This window comes from Acipenser ruthenus, chromosome 20, assembly GCF_902713425.1.
Source record: "Acipenser ruthenus chromosome 20, fAciRut3.2 maternal haplotype, whole genome shotgun sequence".
NCBI lineage: Eukaryota > Metazoa > Chordata > Actinopteri > Acipenseriformes > Acipenseridae > Acipenser > Acipenser ruthenus.
Window position 1 is genome coordinate 7,652,789 of NC_081208.1, and position 22,074 is coordinate 7,674,862.

Consider the following 22,074-nt stretch of genomic DNA (forward strand, 5'->3'; position numbering starts at 1 on the left):
AGCTGCATGGATAGAAGTTATGTTGCTTACGAAACAAGTGGGTCAAACAGAGTATTTAGTCTTGCATGTATTTTCTGTAAATCAGGAAGCATAGACAATGGCCAGGCAACTAGCAAGCTCGTAGCAAATTAGAGACATACAGGAAAGAAAGTTTAAATCCCAGTAATGAACAACAGAACTACAGAAGCCATGTAGCCTTCAAGCTCTGAGAATGCATAAAATTGTTTAAATACAAAAATGCAGAAAATAGCCAGATGTTTAGAGAAGTAGTCACGAACAAAGAGAAAAGCACGCCACGCTTTATTTTAAAGAGGTCTTGCAACATGTTCCTTGTTTTTGGTCTTTTGCAATGTTGTTTCTTCTTTCAATGGAATTTTAGTGCCCTAAAAGACCAGTACCTACAAAAGAATTGGATACACAATTACATCTCTGACAAGAAAAATAACAAAACACCCCAATATTATAATATTGCACATTTACAGAAGCAGACAAAAGTACTGGAACCCTGCACTTAATATAAGCTCATTCAAGAAAACATGTTAAATACAAGCATTTAGTGAACATTAGCTGCTATGTTGACAAGGAACATGACAAAGATCAAAATACACAATTTCTGGTAGTTTAACAAATGTTTATAAAACAAAAAACAAAAAGCACTTAAGCAATTTCAAATATTTGTTCATGACAAAAGTACTGGCACCTTTACATTAAAAATCTGGACACATTTAATATAACAAATTAAATATATCAAATGTTTGAAAACCATTACACATTAATTAAGCTGCATTATAATATCAATAGCCAGAAAATAGGTAATTATTGGCCACATCTATTGAAGAATGTTTTCACGTTTGAGAAAAGCGCTTGTAGCAAACTACAACAAAAGGACAGGACTCCAGAGCAGCACCAAAGAAAAATGGAATAGCAAAATCCACAAATCAGAGGAATAATCAATCAACAAGTACCACAGAACAAATTCAACTGAAATACTTAAAACAATTGGCCGTCCACAGAAAAATACAGGTACAGCAGGTAGGACAAGCGTCCGAGCAGCCAAGACTAACAGCCAAGGACTTAAAGATTTAGAAGCATCAGGCATAATAGTGCACGAAAGAACTGTAGAAAGTCAACTGAACACAAAAGAGTATGCACGTAGACCAGGCTGCAAATCACTTTTAAATGTGATTCATGTGATTGAAGATCAAATGAATGCAGCCATGTATAAAAAACATTCTACAAAGTACAATGATACCATCTGCTTGTATGCGGACCCAAAGCATACGGCTAAGTCAACTGTGGAATTCTTGAAGAAAACGAGGATGAAAGTACTGGAATGACCTTTGAAATCACAAGATCTCAATTAAATAGAAATGCTTCAGACTGATATGAAAAAACTGTAGTCAAGCTTGAGTAGTTAATATGTCTGAACTGAAGGAAACAATGCAGACAGAATGGTCCCAGATTTCACAAACAAGATGCAACATACTGGTTTAGAATTATCTTAAACATCTGAAAGCCATAATAAAAGCAAAAGGAGGACACATGAAATACTAAAGCAGAGTTGCCAATACTTTTGTTATGAACGAATACTTGAAATTAAATATATATTTTTTTATATATATATAAAAGATTTTATTAAAGTGGTTACAGTTTACTAAATGCTTGTCCTTAATCTGTTACCTTTACAATAAGCTTTGGGTACAAATACGTTTGTCTGCGACCGTGTAGCACAAACAAGCTATGGCTTAATGTAACTAGGGGGTTTGTTCAAAGCTACCTAAAATACTGGATTTAAAAAATTGTTAACTCCTCTACAACATATTAACTGGAATTGTGTATATCCAATAATACTCACTGACTGATTATTCTAAAAACCATGTAATCTGTCACTTTAAGCTTTGGTGTCCCACCGTTCTGTTTCTCTACACTAGCGACATTTTACAAAAAACACTTAAGGCTAAGATTTTCAACATGGACTTCAACAACTCCATCCTATTAATCATTTCAGTTCTAATCTGTACATCTCCTAGATTTACTTTTTTTTTAGCTTGGATTTCAATATATAGTCAGAATCTTACCTTTAAAACCTTCTTCAGGCATACAAACTGAAAAATAAGCAAAAAACTAAAACTTAAATATTAGTTTGTGAAACCTACTAAAAGTATGGTGACAAACTTATTATGCTAAAGTTAACCTCCTTTAAATGATTTCTGAACAGTATAGAAATGAGCTGTGAAAAGGTACAAAACAGGCAGATCCTCGCTACATTTTTCACAATTAAAGACATTTCAAAATAAATGTGTTTTAGCAGCAGATGCTTACAGAATATCTCAGAGTGCTGGGTCTTTGTCATCCACATCAGTTGAAGATGTGGCTGTGGTAGAGCCAGCATTAGAAAAGCATATAACTCCCGTTTCAAACTGATGCTCCAGTGGCGTGCCAAACTGAATTCAAGCATAAAATATTTACTATGTTCCAATTAAGTACAGGAGTAGAGCGGAGTCTGAAACAATTAAATACGCCTGGACACTCTTTCAACACTAGTGCTCCATCTTCTGCTGCGCCTTGGTTTCATACATCGTGCCAGCAGCAAACTGTACTTAATGTTAATGTATGCAAATGATATGTTAGAGTATCATGTCCCACAATCCTACACTGATCACCTGTTACCACCAGAATCAATCGTGGCAGCGCCCAATGTGGAGCAACCAGTTCTGAGTCTCACACTTATAATTAAGCATTTCATGAAGACATTTCTTGTCGCCACCATCATGCTTCTCTCTTAAAGAGTCTTCAAAATAATGATTTGCCATCCGGTATCACTTGAATCCATATCTAATTCGCTAGCTAGAACAAGGAACGCTACGTGATAGAGTGTTTACATGTTTTCATTGGTACAATTTCACAATATCAATAACAAACGTAAGCAAACACATACATTCACACTCGCTCACTTTCTGGTTTTGTCATTACTTACTACAGTGCATTGTGGGAGATTGCTTTGGAATAAGTGTGCGGCACTTCAGTTCTCCAGTATGAAATCAATTGGTTCATGGAATATAACGAAGTGCGGCTCTACGTGTACTTCATGTCAATTCAGTTCGGCATGTCGCTGGAGCATCAGTTTGAAACAGGTGTAAGCTCCCCTCATTGGAGGCTAAATGAATGTCCCAATAAAGTATGACAAAAACATCTTACCTTGGAAAACATCATCCATTGCAGTGTAATCAGCTATTGGCTCGTCAGCCTTAAACAAACAAACAAACAAACGAGGATAAATATACATTTCTATGAAGATACATTTAACACAGTATAATAATAGCATACACAAACACAGTTACAGTGAATAAAGATACTCAACAGCACTCAAAATGCTAAATATTTACACTTTCAGTATTTTTGGCATTGACTGCCGTTACCATCAGGTCTTAAGTTTTATAAATCAAATTTAATTTGTAAAAAAAAACAAACAAACAAAAAAATGCTTGTAAAATGCTTTCTTTCAGCGCTCTTACTGCTGGGTGTAAAACATAAATAAATGAACAGGCTAATTTTAATCAATGTTAGAAACTTTCAGCAGTTCAGCACTAGGTCCTAGGTTTCCCTCAATGACTATATCATTTAATTTAATACCAGCCCAGAGTTTAAACAATCAGGCTCTATAAACTGCTCCTTACAGCTGCATGAGCAACTCCCATTAGGAAACCTACCGACTAAAATTGCCAGCACCTGGTCATTACAGTAATATACCTAAACAGGACTGTAATCAGGGTGAGTTTCTTCTAAAGTAACAAAGACAGATTACACATCCTAGATCTATTCACCTCATATCCATTTTACCTTCAGAAATACGTATCTAACATTTCATATTTAATTCAGATAAACCCATGTAATGGGTTTATCTGAGTGAACAAGCACGTACCTTAAAATATATGACAGACTCAGGAATGACTCCAAGGCTGCCCAGTGTTGCTGAATCATCAGTCAAATAATGTCCATCTACAGACAGGTTTTGGTCAAAGGGAGCCACTGAGAATGCATGCATGATCTATAAAAGGAGCAGAATGTGTTAGTAACATATACCCAGCAAGGCTGGGAATACAAAATAAGAGCTACGAGTATAATTAAAAATAGATCACCATGAACTACAGCCACATAAATGTAAAAATGTGTGACACGCATGCAAATGGATAGGTAATTCTCTACATATAAATCAACTGTGAAAAGAAACTGATGAAAGACCCATATAGTCTTAAAGCTTGTATATTTTCAACATCTAATGTAAAAGATACCAGCCTCAACATGCTTTCTTTTAGATATAGTAGAATAAGAAAATATGAAATTGTGCCACCACTGTATAGTGGGAGGGATAAACATTATTCATTAGTACTGGTAAACCAGGAAATTGGTCTAGAAGTGCCACAAGTACTGGTACCATATGTTTATGTTTGCAATATAAAACAAAATGCAATTTTAAAATAAAAATAATTCCCAATAAGAGAAAGCCACCTTCAGTTTCATGATGTTTCGATTCAATACCTGTATCTTCAGTTCTTTCAGCGTCTGATTAGCAGATACGATCAGTGCCTTTTCACCCCGGACTTTCCGATGTCTGATACTCCTCCTTGTTCCTGGTTTCTGATGAACAGTGAAGGTGCTAGTGCTGATGCTTGTTGCTGTGCTTGGATTGGACAGCTTTTGTCTTTTAGGTCCATCATTAGACTGAAAACAAAAACACACAATTAAAAACAATGAACCAAAAAAAAAAAAAGGAAAGGAACAATGTAAAATTCAATAAGATTAAGCAAAACCAGGACATAGTACAAAATTGCATCCTTGCCATGCCTGCCATTAAACAAATAAATCAAATGAAAAAAGACCTGGTTAAAATCAGGGTCACTTTCTCCTTCAGCCTTTGGCTCCTCTCTTTCATCTTCAGCATCTGAGCCACTCATGGTAAGATCTGGAGCAGCCTCCTTCACAATCTGCATCAAAAAAAGGTTCAGCAAAAACAATTTTAAAGAACCGACGACTTGGTTTTATATTGCGGGCTTCATTTTATGTTACAGTCGTGAAAAACACATGATGACACAGAGGGACTGCAAACAGGAATCACACTGCTGTTCTGCAAGGTTGCCAATTTTAATTAATAAAATGTCATTTTGGTATGAAAATAATTACTGAAAATGTTTCATTATTGTTAAAGCATATAATATTTTTGAAAATTACCATTTTATTGTCAACCACCTTGCGGATATAGATGGTGGCCTGTGTGTATTCACGCAGGTCTCTCTGCTGCTGAAACAGCAAGCCTTCCCTGCACTCCAGACAGAGCTCTGAAAGAAAAAAGAACATCGATAAAATACAAATACAAGAACTATGGGCAAAAAAAACATAAAATAAAAGATACACAAGACCACCGTTTTTGACATGCTTATCTTTGATAATGGATAAACATTTAGAATATTACCCATGGAAAATGTTTTGACTATTAGCACCCCTAGGTGCAAAAACAACAAAAATGTAAATCTTTAAATAATGATGTAGGGAACTGGTATGACTGATTAACTGCAGATTTAAAAAACGAAGCAGCTCATTTAATTAACAATGCATTTGAATTTAAAAGGTAAAGCAGAGCTGTGTTGTACTGTACATACCTGGATCAGTGTGGTATTCATAGTTCCCAGTGTCATTTTGTGTTTTTTCCATTCTTCTGGAAACTTTAATTGGCTGATCCACAAGAAAAAATCTGCTTATGGCATCCCACTCGCTAGGCCATAACAGAGCTATTCTGTGCAAAGGAAAGACAGACGACTTGGCTTTTTTTACATACTTTCTCTACTGCGACTATAATTTATATTCTTTTTTTCTCCGATACCGTTTGTAAATTGCCTATAAATAAATTATAGTCAGCAATACCGTTTTTTTTTTTTATTTTATTATTTTATTTTTTTATAAATACTGCAGAAATGCCATCATTGTGATAATTAAAATAATTAAAACAAATCCAATGATCATGTTAGCCCACATTTTTGTATACTTCTAATGAAAACAAAAACAGATAGCTTGAATGCATGAATTTGCAATTTCCAACAACTAAAACCTGAGAACTCACAGTTTTGCGTCCCCCTTGATCATTGAATCATAAGTAAACATAAAGCCACCATGTGGACATAGCAGGGCACTGTTTCCAACAGAGGACACTGGGTTACATCTAGTTGGTCTCCTGTTACAAAAAACAGATTAAAAACCATCAGCATCAATAAATCAGTTAAAGTTGTACAGGATAATAAATGTAATACTAACATTCCCTGCTTCATTTTGAACTTAAATTGTATAAACACCTTGATAATTCCTTCACTTAAAATGATCGAATATTAAATGAATCAAAATGCAATACCAAACAGTAGCCTTTCATTTCTTAGCCACCTTCCTTCCTCTGATTTTTGGATCTCATCTTCTCTTACTTTTGGGTAACTGGATAATTGCATTGCTTCATGACTGGTTAATTTGGTTAATTGTTTGCTAGAACGTATTTTACTTTAATAAAATCATCATTTAAAAAAGCACCTCTTAATTTGGGTAGAATTAAAACTGTTTGCGTGTATGTAACCCTACCACATGCACACTTCTGTGTGTGTATATACTGTACATAGTCGCAGACAAAAGTATACGCTCATTATACCATAATTCAGCTAACCGAAAAAGGACAAGCATTTAGTAAACTTTTAATAAAAAGTTCAGTGCTCTCAGTGCCTAGTAATTTACAAATAATCTATCAAAAAACAAACAAACTTATTTAATTTAAAGAATTAGCTCATGACAAAAACATTGGCACCCCTGCATAAGTATTTTGTATGTCCTCCTTTTGGTTTTATTGCAGCTTTCAAAGGTTTAAGATCATTTGTAACCAGTATGTTACACATTGTTGGTGAAATCTGGGCAGCCTAAAATACTTGTGCTCTCAGTTTAAATTCAAGATAGAAATGATTTGTTTTCTAAAGCGTATTTATATTTTATATATATATATATATATATATATATATATATATATATATATATTACACATAACGTGTCACTTGATAAACACACATAACATGTCACCTGATAAACTTTTTCCATTCCTCCACGAAAAACAGGGACACAATATAAAGAACATCTGACTCCTAAAAAAAACAAAGGACAGTTTAAAGTAATATAACAAATAAAAACTGTCAGTTATTTAGAGCTGTGTAAAACAGATCATTCGCTATCCAGCAATTCAAAGGTAGTTCTAAATCGTCAGGAGGCATCACATACTGTGTTTTTTTTCCTTTTTTTTCTCCGTTAACAGAAACCGTTTGACAATGTGGGAATACTATAAAATCACTCACATGCAAAATTCGATCTTTTGATTTGTATAATGCATATTACTTTAAACAAAAGTTGTTGTATTAAAATTCACTACCAAATCAAGTAATTTGGGGTACAGTTGGAACAAAAACCAAGAGGAACACCGGCCCTCAAGGACCAGGATTGGATACCCCTGAGCTATGGTCAAGTCACCAGTAAATTATGCAAATTAGTACCATTGAAGGTTTGAACCTTCCTTCGGTAACATGTTCTGAACCTCGAAGGTCAAAATGTACCCTTCGTTACAGCCCTAGTTGTTGCTGTTAATAATAATAATAATAATAATAATAATAATAATAATAATAATAATAATAATAATAAGTTAGTCATTTAGCAGACGCTTTTATCCAAAGCGACTTACAGACTTGGGGATGAACTTGGGGATCACTTACAATAGGACCTCTGGTTTTACGTCTCATCTGAAGGATGGAGCACAAGGAGGTTAAGTGACTTGCTCAGGGTCACACACAGTGATTCAGAGGTTGAGCCGGGATTGAACCAGGAACCTCCTGGTAACAAGCCCCTTTTTTAAACCACTGGACCAGCAAACCTCCTTAAGCTGACCATCTATGTATTGCATTAGTGAAGCAAATGAGATACTGAAGTGATAAAGGTGATTAAAAAGTAGGCTAACGCAGTTCAACAAGCAATATCAAAAGTATTCATGAATGCATCGCAAAATAATGAATTAGTGGTGCTCCTTTTAACCAGCCACTCCAAATATTAGCTTCCCTGCTGTTACACCCAGTTGCGTCACCCTACAACAAACAAGGTATGTCAACAGTTTGCTAAAATTCCCTAATTTAAAGCGCCCTGTACTCAAACTATTTCTCACATGATAGTTTTTTTGCATATAGGTGATGCATCACATTCATAGGGAAAAATGCTTTTTTAAAAATAAGACTCAATTCTGATACAATGTTTCACAGTGTCTGTACCTGAGGCCATTTCTGCAGAGTGGGTCTGTTCTTATCTTGGAAGAGGTTCAGTAGAGCGGTTTTCTGGTCATTTGCCATCATCTTATGCAGCGCTTCATTTTCCTCATCTTCTCTTTCCAATGTCTTAAATTAAAATACAGATTACAAAACTGAAATGAGATACTGACATTAAGGGCATCATTTATTTAAAGCATTTTATTGTAAATCTTTTTTAAAAACAATATTTATTAAACCAGGAAAAAGTCCTTTTGAGATTGAAATCATACCACACAAAAAATTAAAAAAACAACAAAAACAAACAAATTCGGAGCATCGGCCAAAACAATAACAAGCGATGAAAGACATTAACACCAATGGACAGCGCCCATCGTCATCATTCTTTAGTTACCTGGCACTTTTGGCAGGGCTCCTGACTGGATATGAATTCCGGTGCTTTGGGAAAATAGACCTTCAGTCTGTTCCAGACTTCAGTGGAAACAAGTTTCCTCTCCATTTCAGATATGCAAAGCCCACCTTTGGAAGTCAAAGACATATTGTTATTAAAAATACTTTAAAATAATAGAAATTAAAATAATATTTTAATAGATTGAGGATTAAAACAGAGAGGTCTAAACAGAAAACCAGGAGAATATTTAAATTTATAATACATAGAATTAAGATTAACATAATTCTTATTAAAATGCATCATTAATTTTAACCTGTATACTTTTGATGCTGGACCTTTATGTGATAATCGTTTGTTTTGTTAAGTGCCCACGTTCAATTACACACGAGTAATATGTAAATAGTGTGTAAATAGGGATAGCATACACACCATGAGAACAGAGAATATCTTCATTGAAATGTAAATTCTGCTCCGCATCTTCCTCTTCTTTCCTATTGCCAAGTGCCTCTTCTGTTTCAAAAGAGATTCTACAGTAATATTTTCATATTTACCCTGCCAAACGCTGTCAAAGATGCCATTAAATCTAAAATCAAGTATTTTATTTTTAGGAAATATTTTACAGCTCCTTATCCAATGTTTCTCAAAGGAGAGCACCAGGATGAATCTGTGCAGCCACAGCAGACCCCTCTCTTAATCAACCTTAAAAAACAGTGGCTGGAATGGTAACTTCCTATGGGCAGCTTAAATATTTATTCCTGTAACTGCTACTTACTTTAGGTTAACTTTTATTGGACAGTGTAATATAGAGCCCTGGTAAGTGTTGGTGGCTGAACTCTGCCCAATCTGTAAGAAATAGCATGCTGGAAATTGTATTCAAATTTACTATGGTATCCACTTAATCTACCTTGAGCCTCCAGAACAGCTGACCCCTCGCCATTTGTTTTGCCATTGGTGTGCCTCGTTTCCTCTTCCTTCTCATCCAACTGTTCCAAAGCCAACTGTCGCCAACTTCGAAGAGATGCTTTACCTATCCAATATCCTTCATTGCTGGAAAGACATTATAGGACATATTGTAATCATTAAATATCCATTCTCCACCCTTTTCTATATCCATTAGACAACCGTTAATGCAATTTTACTCTACCTGTCAACCGCAGCTTTCACCAGGTTTGAAATAACTTTATAATCTTCATTCAATTGGTTCTTTAATCTGAGCACTCTGCATCGCTCTATTACACATTTTTGACAGAGGGATGAACCTAGAAAGTAGGAGAGTTAGAACATTAAAACAAGTATGTCATACATCCCCTTCCGCAGCTGTGAATGCAAAATCAGAGCCATCACTAAACTAAAAATAAAGATCACGACCTGCAGTACATCCAATTTAAGGACATGTACAAATGTAATTTCAATCATTTGTGCGGCTATGCCTTAGATTTTCCAATACATCACTTCAAATCTCTTACCATCTAACCTGGGGCTACCCCTGTATCTGCTAAAGAAAAGCATAGCTGCTTTTTGAGATATCCGTTTCACATCTTCGACTTTGTCAGGGTGCAGTTTTCCATGAGAACACAGAAATTTTGAGTTATCGATGGATTTAGTAACTGTGGAATCGTCCAGCCATTTCTGAAGCCACTCCAAAGGCACAAACTCATATGGCTGACCTACAAATACACATATATGGGGCATTAATTATACAAGCAGTCATTTAGAAATAACTACAATATTGTTCTGCATCTACTCTTATGGAAATTACCAGGCCATACATTTTAATCAAATTGGGAGTAAACTTAACAGTGATAAAATACCTATGCATTTGTGCTGACCTAAATCTGTTTTTTCAAAATGAAACTGCATATTGTTTTAAAAGCATCAAAATACATTATATATATATATATATATATATATATATATATATATATATATATATATATATATAGAAAAGAAAAGGTTTTTAAAAAATGTACACAAGTTTTAAAGATTAAAAAATATTTTAATTTTCAGTATATATATATATATGGCAGCTGACAGCTTAAAAAAAAAAAAAAAAAATATATATATATATATATATATATATATATATATATATATATATATACACACACACACACACACACACTTATTTTGATCTATTTTTAATCTAAAACCAAAATAATCTTAATAGACACAAATAACTTTAGTTCCATATGACTATTCTCTTTTTAAATAGTCATTTTTTGAAATATGCAAAAAAAAAATAACCCATTTAAAAAGTAGAAAGCTTAAGTGTATAAAAATCACAAACAGTACTAGAATATTTTACAGACCGTCTTCAGCGGGTAACAATTCGTAGATCTCCTTCACCTCTTCATGTTTCGCTTTGCCTTTGTCTACACTCTGTTTGCGCATCTCAGCCATCTCAGCACACCACTCTTCAAACTTTCTGTTATCTTTCTCAACTAACTTCTGCAGAAAGTCTAAGGAGGTAAAGAAACAAAAAGATAATGGACCAAAAATAGTCATCATTCTGGCCAATATTTTGCCAATATTTATGACAATTTAGCACATTTGTTGGGCTTAGCTAATTTGTGCAAGATATCAAGTAGGGATGTCAAATATAAGGTGGTCAAGACAAAGGAGTTGGATTCAAGTTTGAGAAAAGCCCTTGTAGCAAACTACAATCACAGGGAAATGGCTATATACAGTATCAAAGAAATACGGAACAAGGGGCTCAATTGGCCGAGCGTCGCCCGGGGGGAGGGAGGAGGGTTAGGTTGGCCAGGGTGTCCTCGGCTCACCGCGCACCAGCGACCCCTGTAGTCTGGCCGGGCGCCTGCGGGCTTGCCTGTAAGCTGCCCAGAGCTGCGTTGTCCTCCGACGCTGTAGCTCTGAGGCGGCTGCACGGTGAGTCTGCAGAGTGTAAAGAAGCGGGCGGCTGACGGCACACGCTTCGGAGAACAGCGTGTGTTCATCTTCGCCCTTCCCGAGTCAGCGCAGGGGTGGTAGCGGTGAGCTGAGCCTAAAAATAATTGGGCATTTCAAATTGGGGAGAAAATAATAAAAACTAATTGGCAACGACTAAATTTTAAAAAAAAAAAGAAATACGGAACACCAAAATCCACAATCAGATCAATAAATCAAGAAGTACCACAAATGAAATGTGTGAAGGTGGACGTTCAGATTACGGATACATCAGGTAGGTTAACAGTCCGAGCAGCCCAAAAGAAAATTCAAGATTAACAGCCAAGAATGAAGGGCACTTTCACACCTGGTTCGTTTGAAGTGCGGCTCTATTTGCTTGGAGTTGTATGTGAACCGAGATCACTTGAAATGGTCGTCGGGGACTCTGTACGTTTGCCACTTTGTTCCTTTTCAACTTTTTGAAATGTGAAACCAAAACGTACTCCAGTTCACTTAGAAACAAACCTCTCCAAACAGGGAAACAAGTTGTGGAATGTGTAAAATGTTAATTGCAGTTCATAAGGTGGATTTTTTTATAGTTGTTTTATATACATTTTTGCTTTATGTGTTTTTTTATTACTTCCCCCAACCTCCTTTTATTTAAATTTTATGCCATGTTTGATTGTGTTGATTAACCTACAGTTAAACATGGAGGTGGTTCGATCATGATATGGAAATGTTTTAGCAATTCAGGGTCTGGAGACATTGATGTGATTGAAGATCGAATGAATGCAGCCATGGAACTAAACATTCTACAAAGTACAATGATACCAGCTGCTCGTAGGCTGATTAGCAGACAGTTTATCTTCCAACATGACAACGACCAAAAGCATACAGCTTACTCAACTCTGGAATTCTTGAAGAAAGCTAAGATAAAAGTTCTAAAATGGCCTTCACAAATCACCACATCTCAATCCAATAGAAATGCTATGGACTGATCTGAAAAAAAGCTGTTGCCAAGCACTGTGTAGCTAATCTATCTGAGTTGAAGGAAATAGGCAAGGCAGAATGGGCCCAGATTTCACCCAAAAGTAGCATACTGGTTAAAAATGATCATAAACATCTGAAAGCCATAATAAAAGCAAAGCGAAGACACACAAATACTAAAGCAGGGGTGCCAACACTTTTGTCATGAACAAATACTTTAAAGTTTTCTAGCTGCTTATCCTCAACCTGTTACCTTGAATTGTGGTGTAATAAGCATAGGGTCCCAACGTGTCTGTGACTGTATAACACTGAAAATCAATAGATGGGCACTGGTGTTTTTAATGTATTCTAAGATGGATTTTAACCCACTTACCCGGCACCTGAACATTAATCTCGCTTTGACTTTTTTCTACTTCTTTCTCAACTTGCTGCTTATAAACCAACATGTAGGAGTTCCGTGAGCAGTGAAATCCTTTACTGCATTTTGGTTTGCGTGTCTGGGATTTGGAAGGCTCTGCTAAAAAAAACATAATAGAAATCGAGACGCACAGTTTAACATATTCATGAGATCTTCAACTTATGTACATTTCTAGAGCATGTTGAACATAAAAACAAGGACAGTCAATAATTTCATGTCTGCAACACTACACTGCAGCACCATTTAAATACATGCAAAAATGCAAAAGTAACATACAAATGTTTGTACGTGCAGACAGAAGTCTTAATAACTTGTGCAAAGGAATGTCATAGCCAAGCTGTTTCATTACACTTGGCTAAGCACTTCCCTAGATACACGTAAAACTGTGAAGTGTAACATAAACCATCCCCAGTGAGGAATAATACAGTGTACTTAAATCTAGTGGAGTTTTGGTACCATCAAATACCATTCGGAGTTAAGCTGCAAAAAATGACACTGATTGAATACCCAGAAACAGATTTCAGCTTGTATTATTTCCTTACCTATATCCTCCTCAATTCCTAGCTGTAGTTTCTTGCCTTCCATTTTCTCAATCTCTTCGTCATTAAATTTGTACCAGTCTTTAGTTCTGGCATCCCGCACATGAGCAATGTAGTGACCGGAGTATGCACTTACTCCTCTGTGTATCAAAACTGCACTCAGTTCATATACACATTTCTCATCTAAACAGGAAGGAAAAGGAACGAGAGTGAAACACTGTGGTGTATATATGTAGATTGTCAAGCAAATGAGATGTAGACAGTGCAGCGCTGGAATGTAAAACTAATGTTGCAAACAAATCATTTAACTGGAGGATACCCAAAATTGAACTTGAATATAAATACTTTGGGAATCTGAAGAATCTCAAAGCGTGTGCTCTTTAACTGGAAATGAAAATCCTATAAAATTACAAATGTGGCAACAATTAAGAGTTCAATTTCAAGACTGCACATTTATAAATCATACAAATATGAAACATATGTTGAGGAAAAGATCACAGTGGTGTGTTGATTGTGTTAAATGTCACAGTAACAGCGAAAACAATTGTGTGCTATTGCAACAGCAGCCATGATTTACATTTTATTTTTAAGTCAGGTTGAAAACAAAGGCCTGCGTTGATTCCAATGTATAACACAACAAAACTATCCATGTCGTCTAAAGATTAAAAAAGAAAAAAAAAAGTTTGTCGCGATTCTCTTTTCCGTTTTGGGCTTGTTAGGACGAGTTCTGTGATTTGCAACGGAACCAGAGGGTAAATTCCAGGGGACATCGGTGACAGGTCATTTCTATGACAACCAGGCTTTATATATAGGTCTCTTTCATGCAGCCTTAGTACACAAATAAATTACATTAACTATCTCACCAAACTACTGGACAATCTCATGTTTTAGCTCTTTGCAGTTTGCTATCCCACACACAGACAAAAGTAGTCTGTGCTGCTTTTTGGCCAGTTTACAAAAGCTAAACTGTTGAGATGTCCAATACCACCCATCATCCTGTCAAAGTAAGTGAAATGTAAAGTTACTCAGTGTCACATTTTTGCTAAAGTGAAAACGAATGCTGATTAAAACACATTCTGTCTGACACAAACTGCCAGGAATAGAAGAAAGGAAATCAGCAGGGGGGTTGTAATAATATTTGATATTTAGTGGTTACATCCTACCATTCTGGCTTAATAGCATGGTAAGTTTTTATTAAGTTATTTCGCCTGTAGTCAAAAACAAGATTTAAACTCTGTCAAAAACATAACACTGTAACCTCCGAACTCACAAGAGACTCATTTCTGGCTTTAAATTATGTTTTTTTTTTTTTAAATCACTATTTTTTAAATCTGCAAAGAACATAACAAGTAAACCAAATTAGATCACAATGACATTAATTGAACATAAAAGTGTAAGTGTGGCGGACATACGCAGACAGGCACCACCTTAAAATGTCCAGTTTCTGATACCGAAATGTGAGATAAAGTTATCACCACATACTGTATGCAGTTACATATGTACAATTCTAAAGTGCGACTACATTAGGTAGGATTTCAATTTATTTTTTAACCGCAATGTTAACTAAAAATTATAAAATAACAAAATATTTTTAACTACAGTATAAAGTGATGTGGAAAGTTTTATAAAAGGGTTTTGCCACATGTTAAATTAATATTAGCAGGTAAAAAAGTGATGAGCAAATTTGCTCAAGAGAGAACTCCTTAACTCTGGGTCTTACCTTTTCGTTCCATGTAGGGGCCCATGTCCACGATCTCTGGAAAGCTAATATAAGTGTTTAGCTTCTTTTTGTGACCAGTTTGTCTGTAGAAATTTAAAACCAACAACATTAAGACATAGATATGAATATAACTTCTGTAAATCAAATGAAATCTAGACGGGCCAAAGACCTTTTGCATACCAAATTATCCAAAATGAGAAATCTTGGTATCCCTGATAGATAATCAGTTTATCATTTAGATATAATCAGTTATTTTCTATTTTTCAAGTGGGAACCATAAAAGCTTATAGAGTCAAGCTTAGAGGAGATGCAAAAGCAAGTTACATAATTACTGTCCACTGCAAGTGTTCTCCAGATATAGGCTATGCACTACTCAAGTAGTGTATAACATATGGATGGAAGCCTCCAGGGATCTGCATCAAAAGCTAGTAGCTCACCTATCAAAAACAAAGCGCATCAGCTGCAGGTTAAGAATGCGTGGAAGACTAAAGAGCCGGATCTTCCTGGTAGCATTCTGCTTGCTCTGACAACTCTCACAGAAGTATCGATTGTCCCCTTCCAATTTCTCTTCCTGTGGAAGATGATAACCGGTCACCAGATGAAACCAGGACAAACACAATACAAGACAAGATTTGCCAGAAAATTGCTATCAATGATTTAATTTGAAGATGTTTATTACCACTAGGTTAGAGGTAGAAATAGTTTTTCATAGTTTTACTTGTTAACATGCGTATTTCTAAAACAGGTTACCAGTATGTATTTGTGCAATTCAAATGGTTTAAAAAATTCTCATTTACATTTGAATTGATTCAATTTCGTTTTTTTGTGGCCAGTACAGTTATTAGGTCTGTAGTGAGAGAATTAGTTACATCATAAAGACTCTCTTTAATTTGGACAAACAGCCATAATTACTTACAGTATGAGATATTAGCTACATTTAGACAATTTTTATTCAATTAATACAGAAGTGACTTTTCATGAATATAATCACATCTTTAAAATGCTGTGTAGTGAATATTTAAGTCACGCAGTTAAGACATACATGAACCTCACCTTAAGAAATTCAGTGACACAGTCTGTGAGTTGTTTGTGACCCTGGATATTAAGTTCCAGTTCATAGAACCGAGATAAGAGCTGCGATTCTCTGCCACACTGGTTACACCTGAAAAGAATACAAAATAACTTTGAAATTGTCCTAAAAAATGTTTTAAAACATAAGAAAATGAACGTACGAGAGGAGGCCAATCAGCCCTGGAAAACTTGTCTTGTTCCTAGTAGTTGATTGATCTCAAAACGTTAAGTTGGGCCTTAAAGGATACCAATGACTAAGCATCAACATGCCTAGTTAACCCTATATATACCCTCACCACTCTCTTTCTGAAACAACTCCAGATTCAGGTAAAAAAATATATATATTAAAGAATGTAATCATTTCTGTTAACAGTTGAGGACCTTTAAGCTTAAATCCCATGAAACAAACATTTTAGGCAACATTTCAAGCATGTATTTGGAGGAGAAATTGTTCCAACAATTTTTCCAGTGTGAAGAGTTGAAGCAACATCAAAGCACCAGTTTCAATTTATACACTTGGTGAAAATCACTTTACAAATGTCACATTCAAGTAGCTGTTTCAACAGTTGCCAGTTTCCTTGTGTTTCATGGGACTGCATAGTGCTTTATTTCTGTAACAAAACAAAAAACAGGTCAGTATAAGTGATGGAGATATATTAAACTATTTTAGAAACTGTCAAGTAAAGAATCTACCTGCTAAAAATATTTTAAGAAAATAGAGATTTATCACACTTTCACTTAAAATCATGTCTGGTTTATCTAAACAAAATAATTTTGTACTGTACTTGGAGGGTAGTGTACCAAAAGAGTCACATTACGAAAGACGCAATTTACGGCTAAACTTTGAAGCATTTGTACAAATAGGTCTGTAAAAAATATTAAAAAAATTGTATCTTAGAAATGTAATTGTCATGGCAATGTCAGTCACAGTTATGTCTTAGTATTTGTATTTTATTATCTTTTAGACTCATCACTAATGCAACATAATACACAAATGTCTAATAGTGTAACTGTTAAAGAAAATATTCAGCTGAAACCGTAGTAAAAACTTGAATTTCATTAAGTCCCACATAGCTCACCCTATAAAAGCTCTTCACTCTTTTATGCTGTCTTTGTGCAATAAATAACAGGTGGTAAATTCCAGTTACATTCGTAACTTTAACCACCATGTGCATGTAGAATTTCAAAGCCAGCACTAACTCAAACAGTCATGGCTTTATAAAATACACCAATAAAAGAGTAAAACACTGTTGTTTGCTGGTTTATAGCTCTTTAAAATAATTACAAAAAACGAATTTGTTTTCAAAGTCATTTCTGTAAATTCTTACAGTAGGCTTTCTTCTTTTTATACAGACAGACCTCTAAATCTAATATATGCAATGTCTTTGTAATGTATAGAATTAGCACTTTTAAAAAGGAAGATTTTTTTTAAACCACATTTCTTTCAAAGATGAAAACTACTCTAGCATAGTACATCACTAGCAAACGCATTTACATTAACTAAATAGCTGAGCCAAAGGAATTATCCACCCAGTAACTGAGATGATGGAGGTATCACAATATGTCAATATTTTCAGTTATTACACTTCAAGCGTTATTTTAGTCAAGTTTCAGAAAGTTATCAAGGCTTGCACAGTAATTCTGACGCAGAAAGATAACAATTCAAGCAAAATAGGATGTTAAAGTTAACCGATACAAAAGAGATCAGATTTACTGGAACCTGTACCCACCTCAAATTACATATCTCATGCAAATCATCATCTAACATTGTACCTTGAGCTCCAATCGGGCTTACGAAATACAGGACGCCTTTCTGAGAGAGATATATATAATTTAGTTCTCTATTCCCTTTTAGCCAGTCAAATTCATTCAAAAACATTTTTATACAATACTGTCGTATGTTGATAGCGAATGGTGCAAAACACTACAGCTAAACAACTCAAAATGTACATTTTATAAATTAAGTCACTTAACATGATATGCTTTCAGATAGTAATTAGTTTCTTAAGTAAATTGTGGAAATCATTTTTACAGTATTTTGGTATTAAATGTTGCCAGATTGAAATCTTAATAAAGCTCTTCCTTTAACTTATTTTGCTCATTCTAACATGAGGCAATCTTGGTGGACATTATGTTATGCCTCGATTTTAACACCCAACATGAACAACAAAACACAGTATCATCAAAAATAATTGTCATAAATTCAGATCTAGAGTAATTTCAGGATCACTAGAGGCTTCCTTAAACGGTTATGTAGATTCAGCAGACCAATCCTATTTGAACTCACCCATAACAGTAGGTCAGTCTCTGTCAGAACCAACAACCAACTATGTTATTGACAATGACAATGCTGCAATGTGAGAAAATGGAGCAAGAGGGAAAGTTATTATGGCTTTTATATTATATATATTGTAAGACAGCAGGGAGGGGGTTAAAACCTCCCTGCAGAAAAACATGTGCGTAAGGCACATTTTGGTTTGTTTTGTTAATTGTTTAATTGTTTTGTTAATTGTTTTATTGTTAATCATTACCTGCACCTGGCTATTATTGAAAATTAGAGCCAGGTGCAGGGTTTATATGGAGAGCAGTCAGTCTGCTCTTGGCTGCTGCTGAAGAGTGTAGAAGCCTGACTGTGCTGGTGTGTGGGTACAGCCGTAATTTGAAAAAAATAAAAGGTAGAGTGAAGCCTTTTTTTGTGTGTGTGTGCTGTTTTGTTTTTGTTACAGGTAAACAGCTTAGCTGTCCTGTTTTCAGTTTAGGTTCCTGTTTTGTTTTAGTTATTGCTCAAAGAAGAGCTAGGTGTTTGTTTTGTTTATTTTGTTTTTGTATTTTCATTAAAAATAGCGCAACCACGCTTTAAAAATCCATTTGTGTGTGTTGGGTCAGTGTTTTTAAAGGGGCAACGAACCGCGGTGAGGGCGATTCTTTCACATATGGTGGCAGCGAGTGTGGGCGCCCCTAGAGACCCAAAAATTGATTTTAAAGATTTAATAGAGAGGCTTAATAAGAACACCGCTGCTCAGGAGGAGCAGACAAGGAAGATGGAGAGGCAGAGACAGGAGCTGGGGTTGGCCCCGTGGATAATACAGGAGCGGGAGCCAACTGAACTGGAGCTGCTGCTGCAAAAGTGGGAGCTGCCGTCCCGAGAGCCAGAGGGGGTGGAGCGGCCGTCCCGAGAGCCAGAGGGGGTGGAGCGGCCGCTTCCAGAACAACCAACCGTGCAAGCGAGTCCGGCGTTGCCGAGGGAGGTTCCTGGTCCCGTCATCGTGGACACCTGGCCGGAATGCCCAGACCTCCCTGAGCTGGACCTTGCTGGACCCTGTAATGGGCTGGCCATTACAGGGTCTTGATCTGGTGGTCCTCCATCCACACCTTGATTGACCTGGCTGTGTGGCATGGAGCATTGTCCTGCTGGAAAAACCAATCCTCAGAGTTGGGGAACATTGTCAGAGCAGAAGGAAGCAAGTTTTCTTCCAGGACAACCTTGTACTTGGCTTGATTCATGCCAAAGCTGCCCAATTCCAGCCTTGCTGAAGCACCCCCAGATCATCACCGATCCTCCACCACATTTCACAGTGGGTGCGAGACACTGTGGCTTGTATGCCTCTCCAGGTCTCCGTCTAATGGTTAGATGACCAGGTGTTGGGCAAAGCTGAAAATTGGACTCATCTGGGGGTGCTTCAGCAAGGCTGGAATCGGGCAGATTTGTCTTTGTGAAGGACGCATGAATCAAGCCAAGTACAAGGTTGTCCTGGAAGAAAACTTGCTTCCTTCTGCTCTGACAATGTTCCCTAACTCCGAGGATTGGTTTTTCCAGCAGGACAATGCTCCATGCCACACAGCCAGGTCAATCAAGGTGTGGATGGAGGACCACCAGATCAAGACCCTGTCATGGCCAGCCCAATCTCCAGACCTGAACCCCATTGAAAACCTCTGGAATGTGATCAAGAGGAAGATGGATGGTCACAAGCCATCAAACAAAGCCGAGCTGCTTGAATTTTTGCGCCAGGAGTGGCAAAGTTGTTGTTTAAAAATGAATATGAACTTATTTTCTTTGCATTATTTGAGGTCTGACAACACTGCATCTTTTTTGTTATTTTGACCAGTTGTCATTTTCTGCAAATAAATGCTCTAAATGACAATATTTTTATTTGGAATTTGGGAGAAATGTTGTCAGTAGTTTACAGAATAAAACAAAAATGTTCATTTTACCCAAACACATACCTATAAATAGTAAAACCAGAGACACTGATCATTTTGCAGTGGTCTCTTAATTTTTTCCAGAGCTGTATATAAATATAAAAAGGTTTCTTGAATTTCAGTTTCTTTTAGTATTTATAAATTGAGCACTACTGAGTCTTTAATAGTTATGGATGATCAGCTTCTCCTTTGACAGACATTTGCCAAAAGGGCGAATCTACAAAATGTGTGGGCTTGTCTTCTTGGCAATAACCCAGTAACTTGAAAATTCAACTGTTAGTTTATGATCATGACATTGTAAATGTGTTGCAATGACAATTTGAAAAATACATGTATTAAAGAAGAGGAGTGGCTTACACAGTCACATAAGCACACTGTCCACCGAACTGCTGCTGTATAATATTTTGCACACTTGGGTTCTTCTGCTTCAATAGTGTGTCCTCCAAAAGAGACAGGAAGAGTTTTGAGAACTCCTGGGCATCCTAAACTCAGAAAAACAAACAGAAATCAGAGATCTAACACCTGCCTCAGCAAAACCCAGATCTTTTAAAAAAAAAAACGATAGCTGCATAAAATATAAAATACTAAAAAAGCATTACAGAATTGAATGTTTCATTTTTTGTATTTGTCGCTTTGTACACGTTTAACACATATTTCTTAGTACAATGAATTGCAATACTTTAAAAGCTCAAGGCATGATTTATTGTGTGAATGCAGAAATAATCTGCAACTACACTACTTGCTTGTTGTTTTAAATTCACCCATTTCAGAAATACTCCCCCCAGCCAACCTGAGTCTAATAAACCCTTTTATCCTGGATCCCTACATGGTTGCAGCAGGTTTTGACTAGATCTGTACTTTCACTTTCATGAAAGTGGAAAAAGTAGCAAAGCAGATTTAGTAATCATACAGAAGTCCCACACTAAACCGGACACGTCTGGAGACAGACAGGCTGTCCGAAACAAGGAGGTGTACAGTTTAAAAAAAAAAAAGAAAAATCACACACATATTTATAGTGCTCAATTGATTTTAAATGTGTAAATCATTGCACTGAAATAACATTCCCATGTTCTTTGTACACATTGCATTGTGTAAAAAATATAAATGTGTACAGCAGGCTATACACAGTACAGTAGTAAAATCAAATGAATATCTAGCGTACTCTCTTTTTACTTTAGCCTACAGGTTACCGGTAACAAAATAAATCATGCTGCTGCATTGTACGCATTACTGTACAATGCAAAAATAATTACAATTATTTTACATTGAAACTAAGTGATTGGTTTGTGATCGTTTTTACCTTAGCCTACTTAGTACACAATTAACACAAAGCAGATCATAGTGTCGCATTGACACGTTATGAAGCTATACAATATCTTAGATATACTGCACACACTTTACAGAAATAAATCATTTTTAAATGTACATAGAACAATTTACAGTGTACACATGGCTGCAAGTAAAACACACAGCCTACATGCTACTTTGCTTCCGGTTGGAATTAGTTTGACTTTCTTTTTTTTTTGTTGCAAAAAGCAATT

General features: G+C 35.9%; 1 protein-coding gene across 6 annotated transcripts in view; it reads right to left on the reverse strand.

The window, feature by feature from the left end:
• Nucleotides 1–310: 310 nt before the first annotated feature.
• Nucleotides 311–22,074, reverse strand: part of LOC117425703 (ubiquitin carboxyl-terminal hydrolase 48-like) — a 29,692-nt gene continuing 7,928 nt past the window's right edge. For 5 of the 6 annotated variants that reach the window (XM_058993397.1, XM_058993398.1, XM_058993400.1 and 2 more), the window contains 23 exons: nt 20,891–21,015; nt 16,316–16,424; nt 15,700–15,833; nt 15,263–15,345; nt 13,546–13,725; nt 12,959–13,102; nt 11,025–11,174; nt 10,182–10,382; nt 9,860–9,974; nt 9,620–9,762; nt 9,145–9,225; nt 8,719–8,843; nt 8,331–8,453; nt 7,105–7,166; nt 6,116–6,226; nt 5,658–5,791; nt 5,230–5,336; nt 4,881–4,985; nt 4,540–4,722; nt 3,923–4,048; nt 3,199–3,247; nt 2,079–2,105; nt 311–398 (listed from right to left, as the gene is read on the reverse strand). In XM_058993397.1, the coding sequence (XP_058849380.1) occupies nt 376–398; nt 2,079–2,105; nt 3,199–3,247; nt 3,923–4,048; nt 4,540–4,722; nt 4,881–4,985; nt 5,230–5,336; nt 5,658–5,791; nt 6,116–6,226; nt 7,105–7,166; nt 8,331–8,453; nt 8,719–8,843; nt 9,145–9,225; nt 9,620–9,762; nt 9,860–9,974; nt 10,182–10,382; nt 11,025–11,174; nt 12,959–13,102; nt 13,546–13,725; nt 15,263–15,345; nt 15,700–15,833; nt 16,316–16,424; nt 20,891–21,015 (2,640 nt within the window). In that variant the 3' untranslated portion in view covers nt 311–375. The remainder of the gene's footprint in view (nt 399–2,078; nt 2,106–3,198; nt 3,248–3,922; nt 4,049–4,539; nt 4,723–4,880; nt 4,986–5,229; nt 5,337–5,657; nt 5,792–6,115; nt 6,227–7,104; nt 7,167–8,330; nt 8,454–8,718; nt 8,844–9,144; nt 9,226–9,619; nt 9,763–9,859; nt 9,975–10,181; nt 10,383–11,024; nt 11,175–12,958; nt 13,103–13,545; nt 13,726–15,262; nt 15,346–15,699; nt 15,834–16,315; nt 16,425–20,890; nt 21,016–22,074) is intronic. The other variant, XM_034042902.3, reaches the window with a different exon arrangement.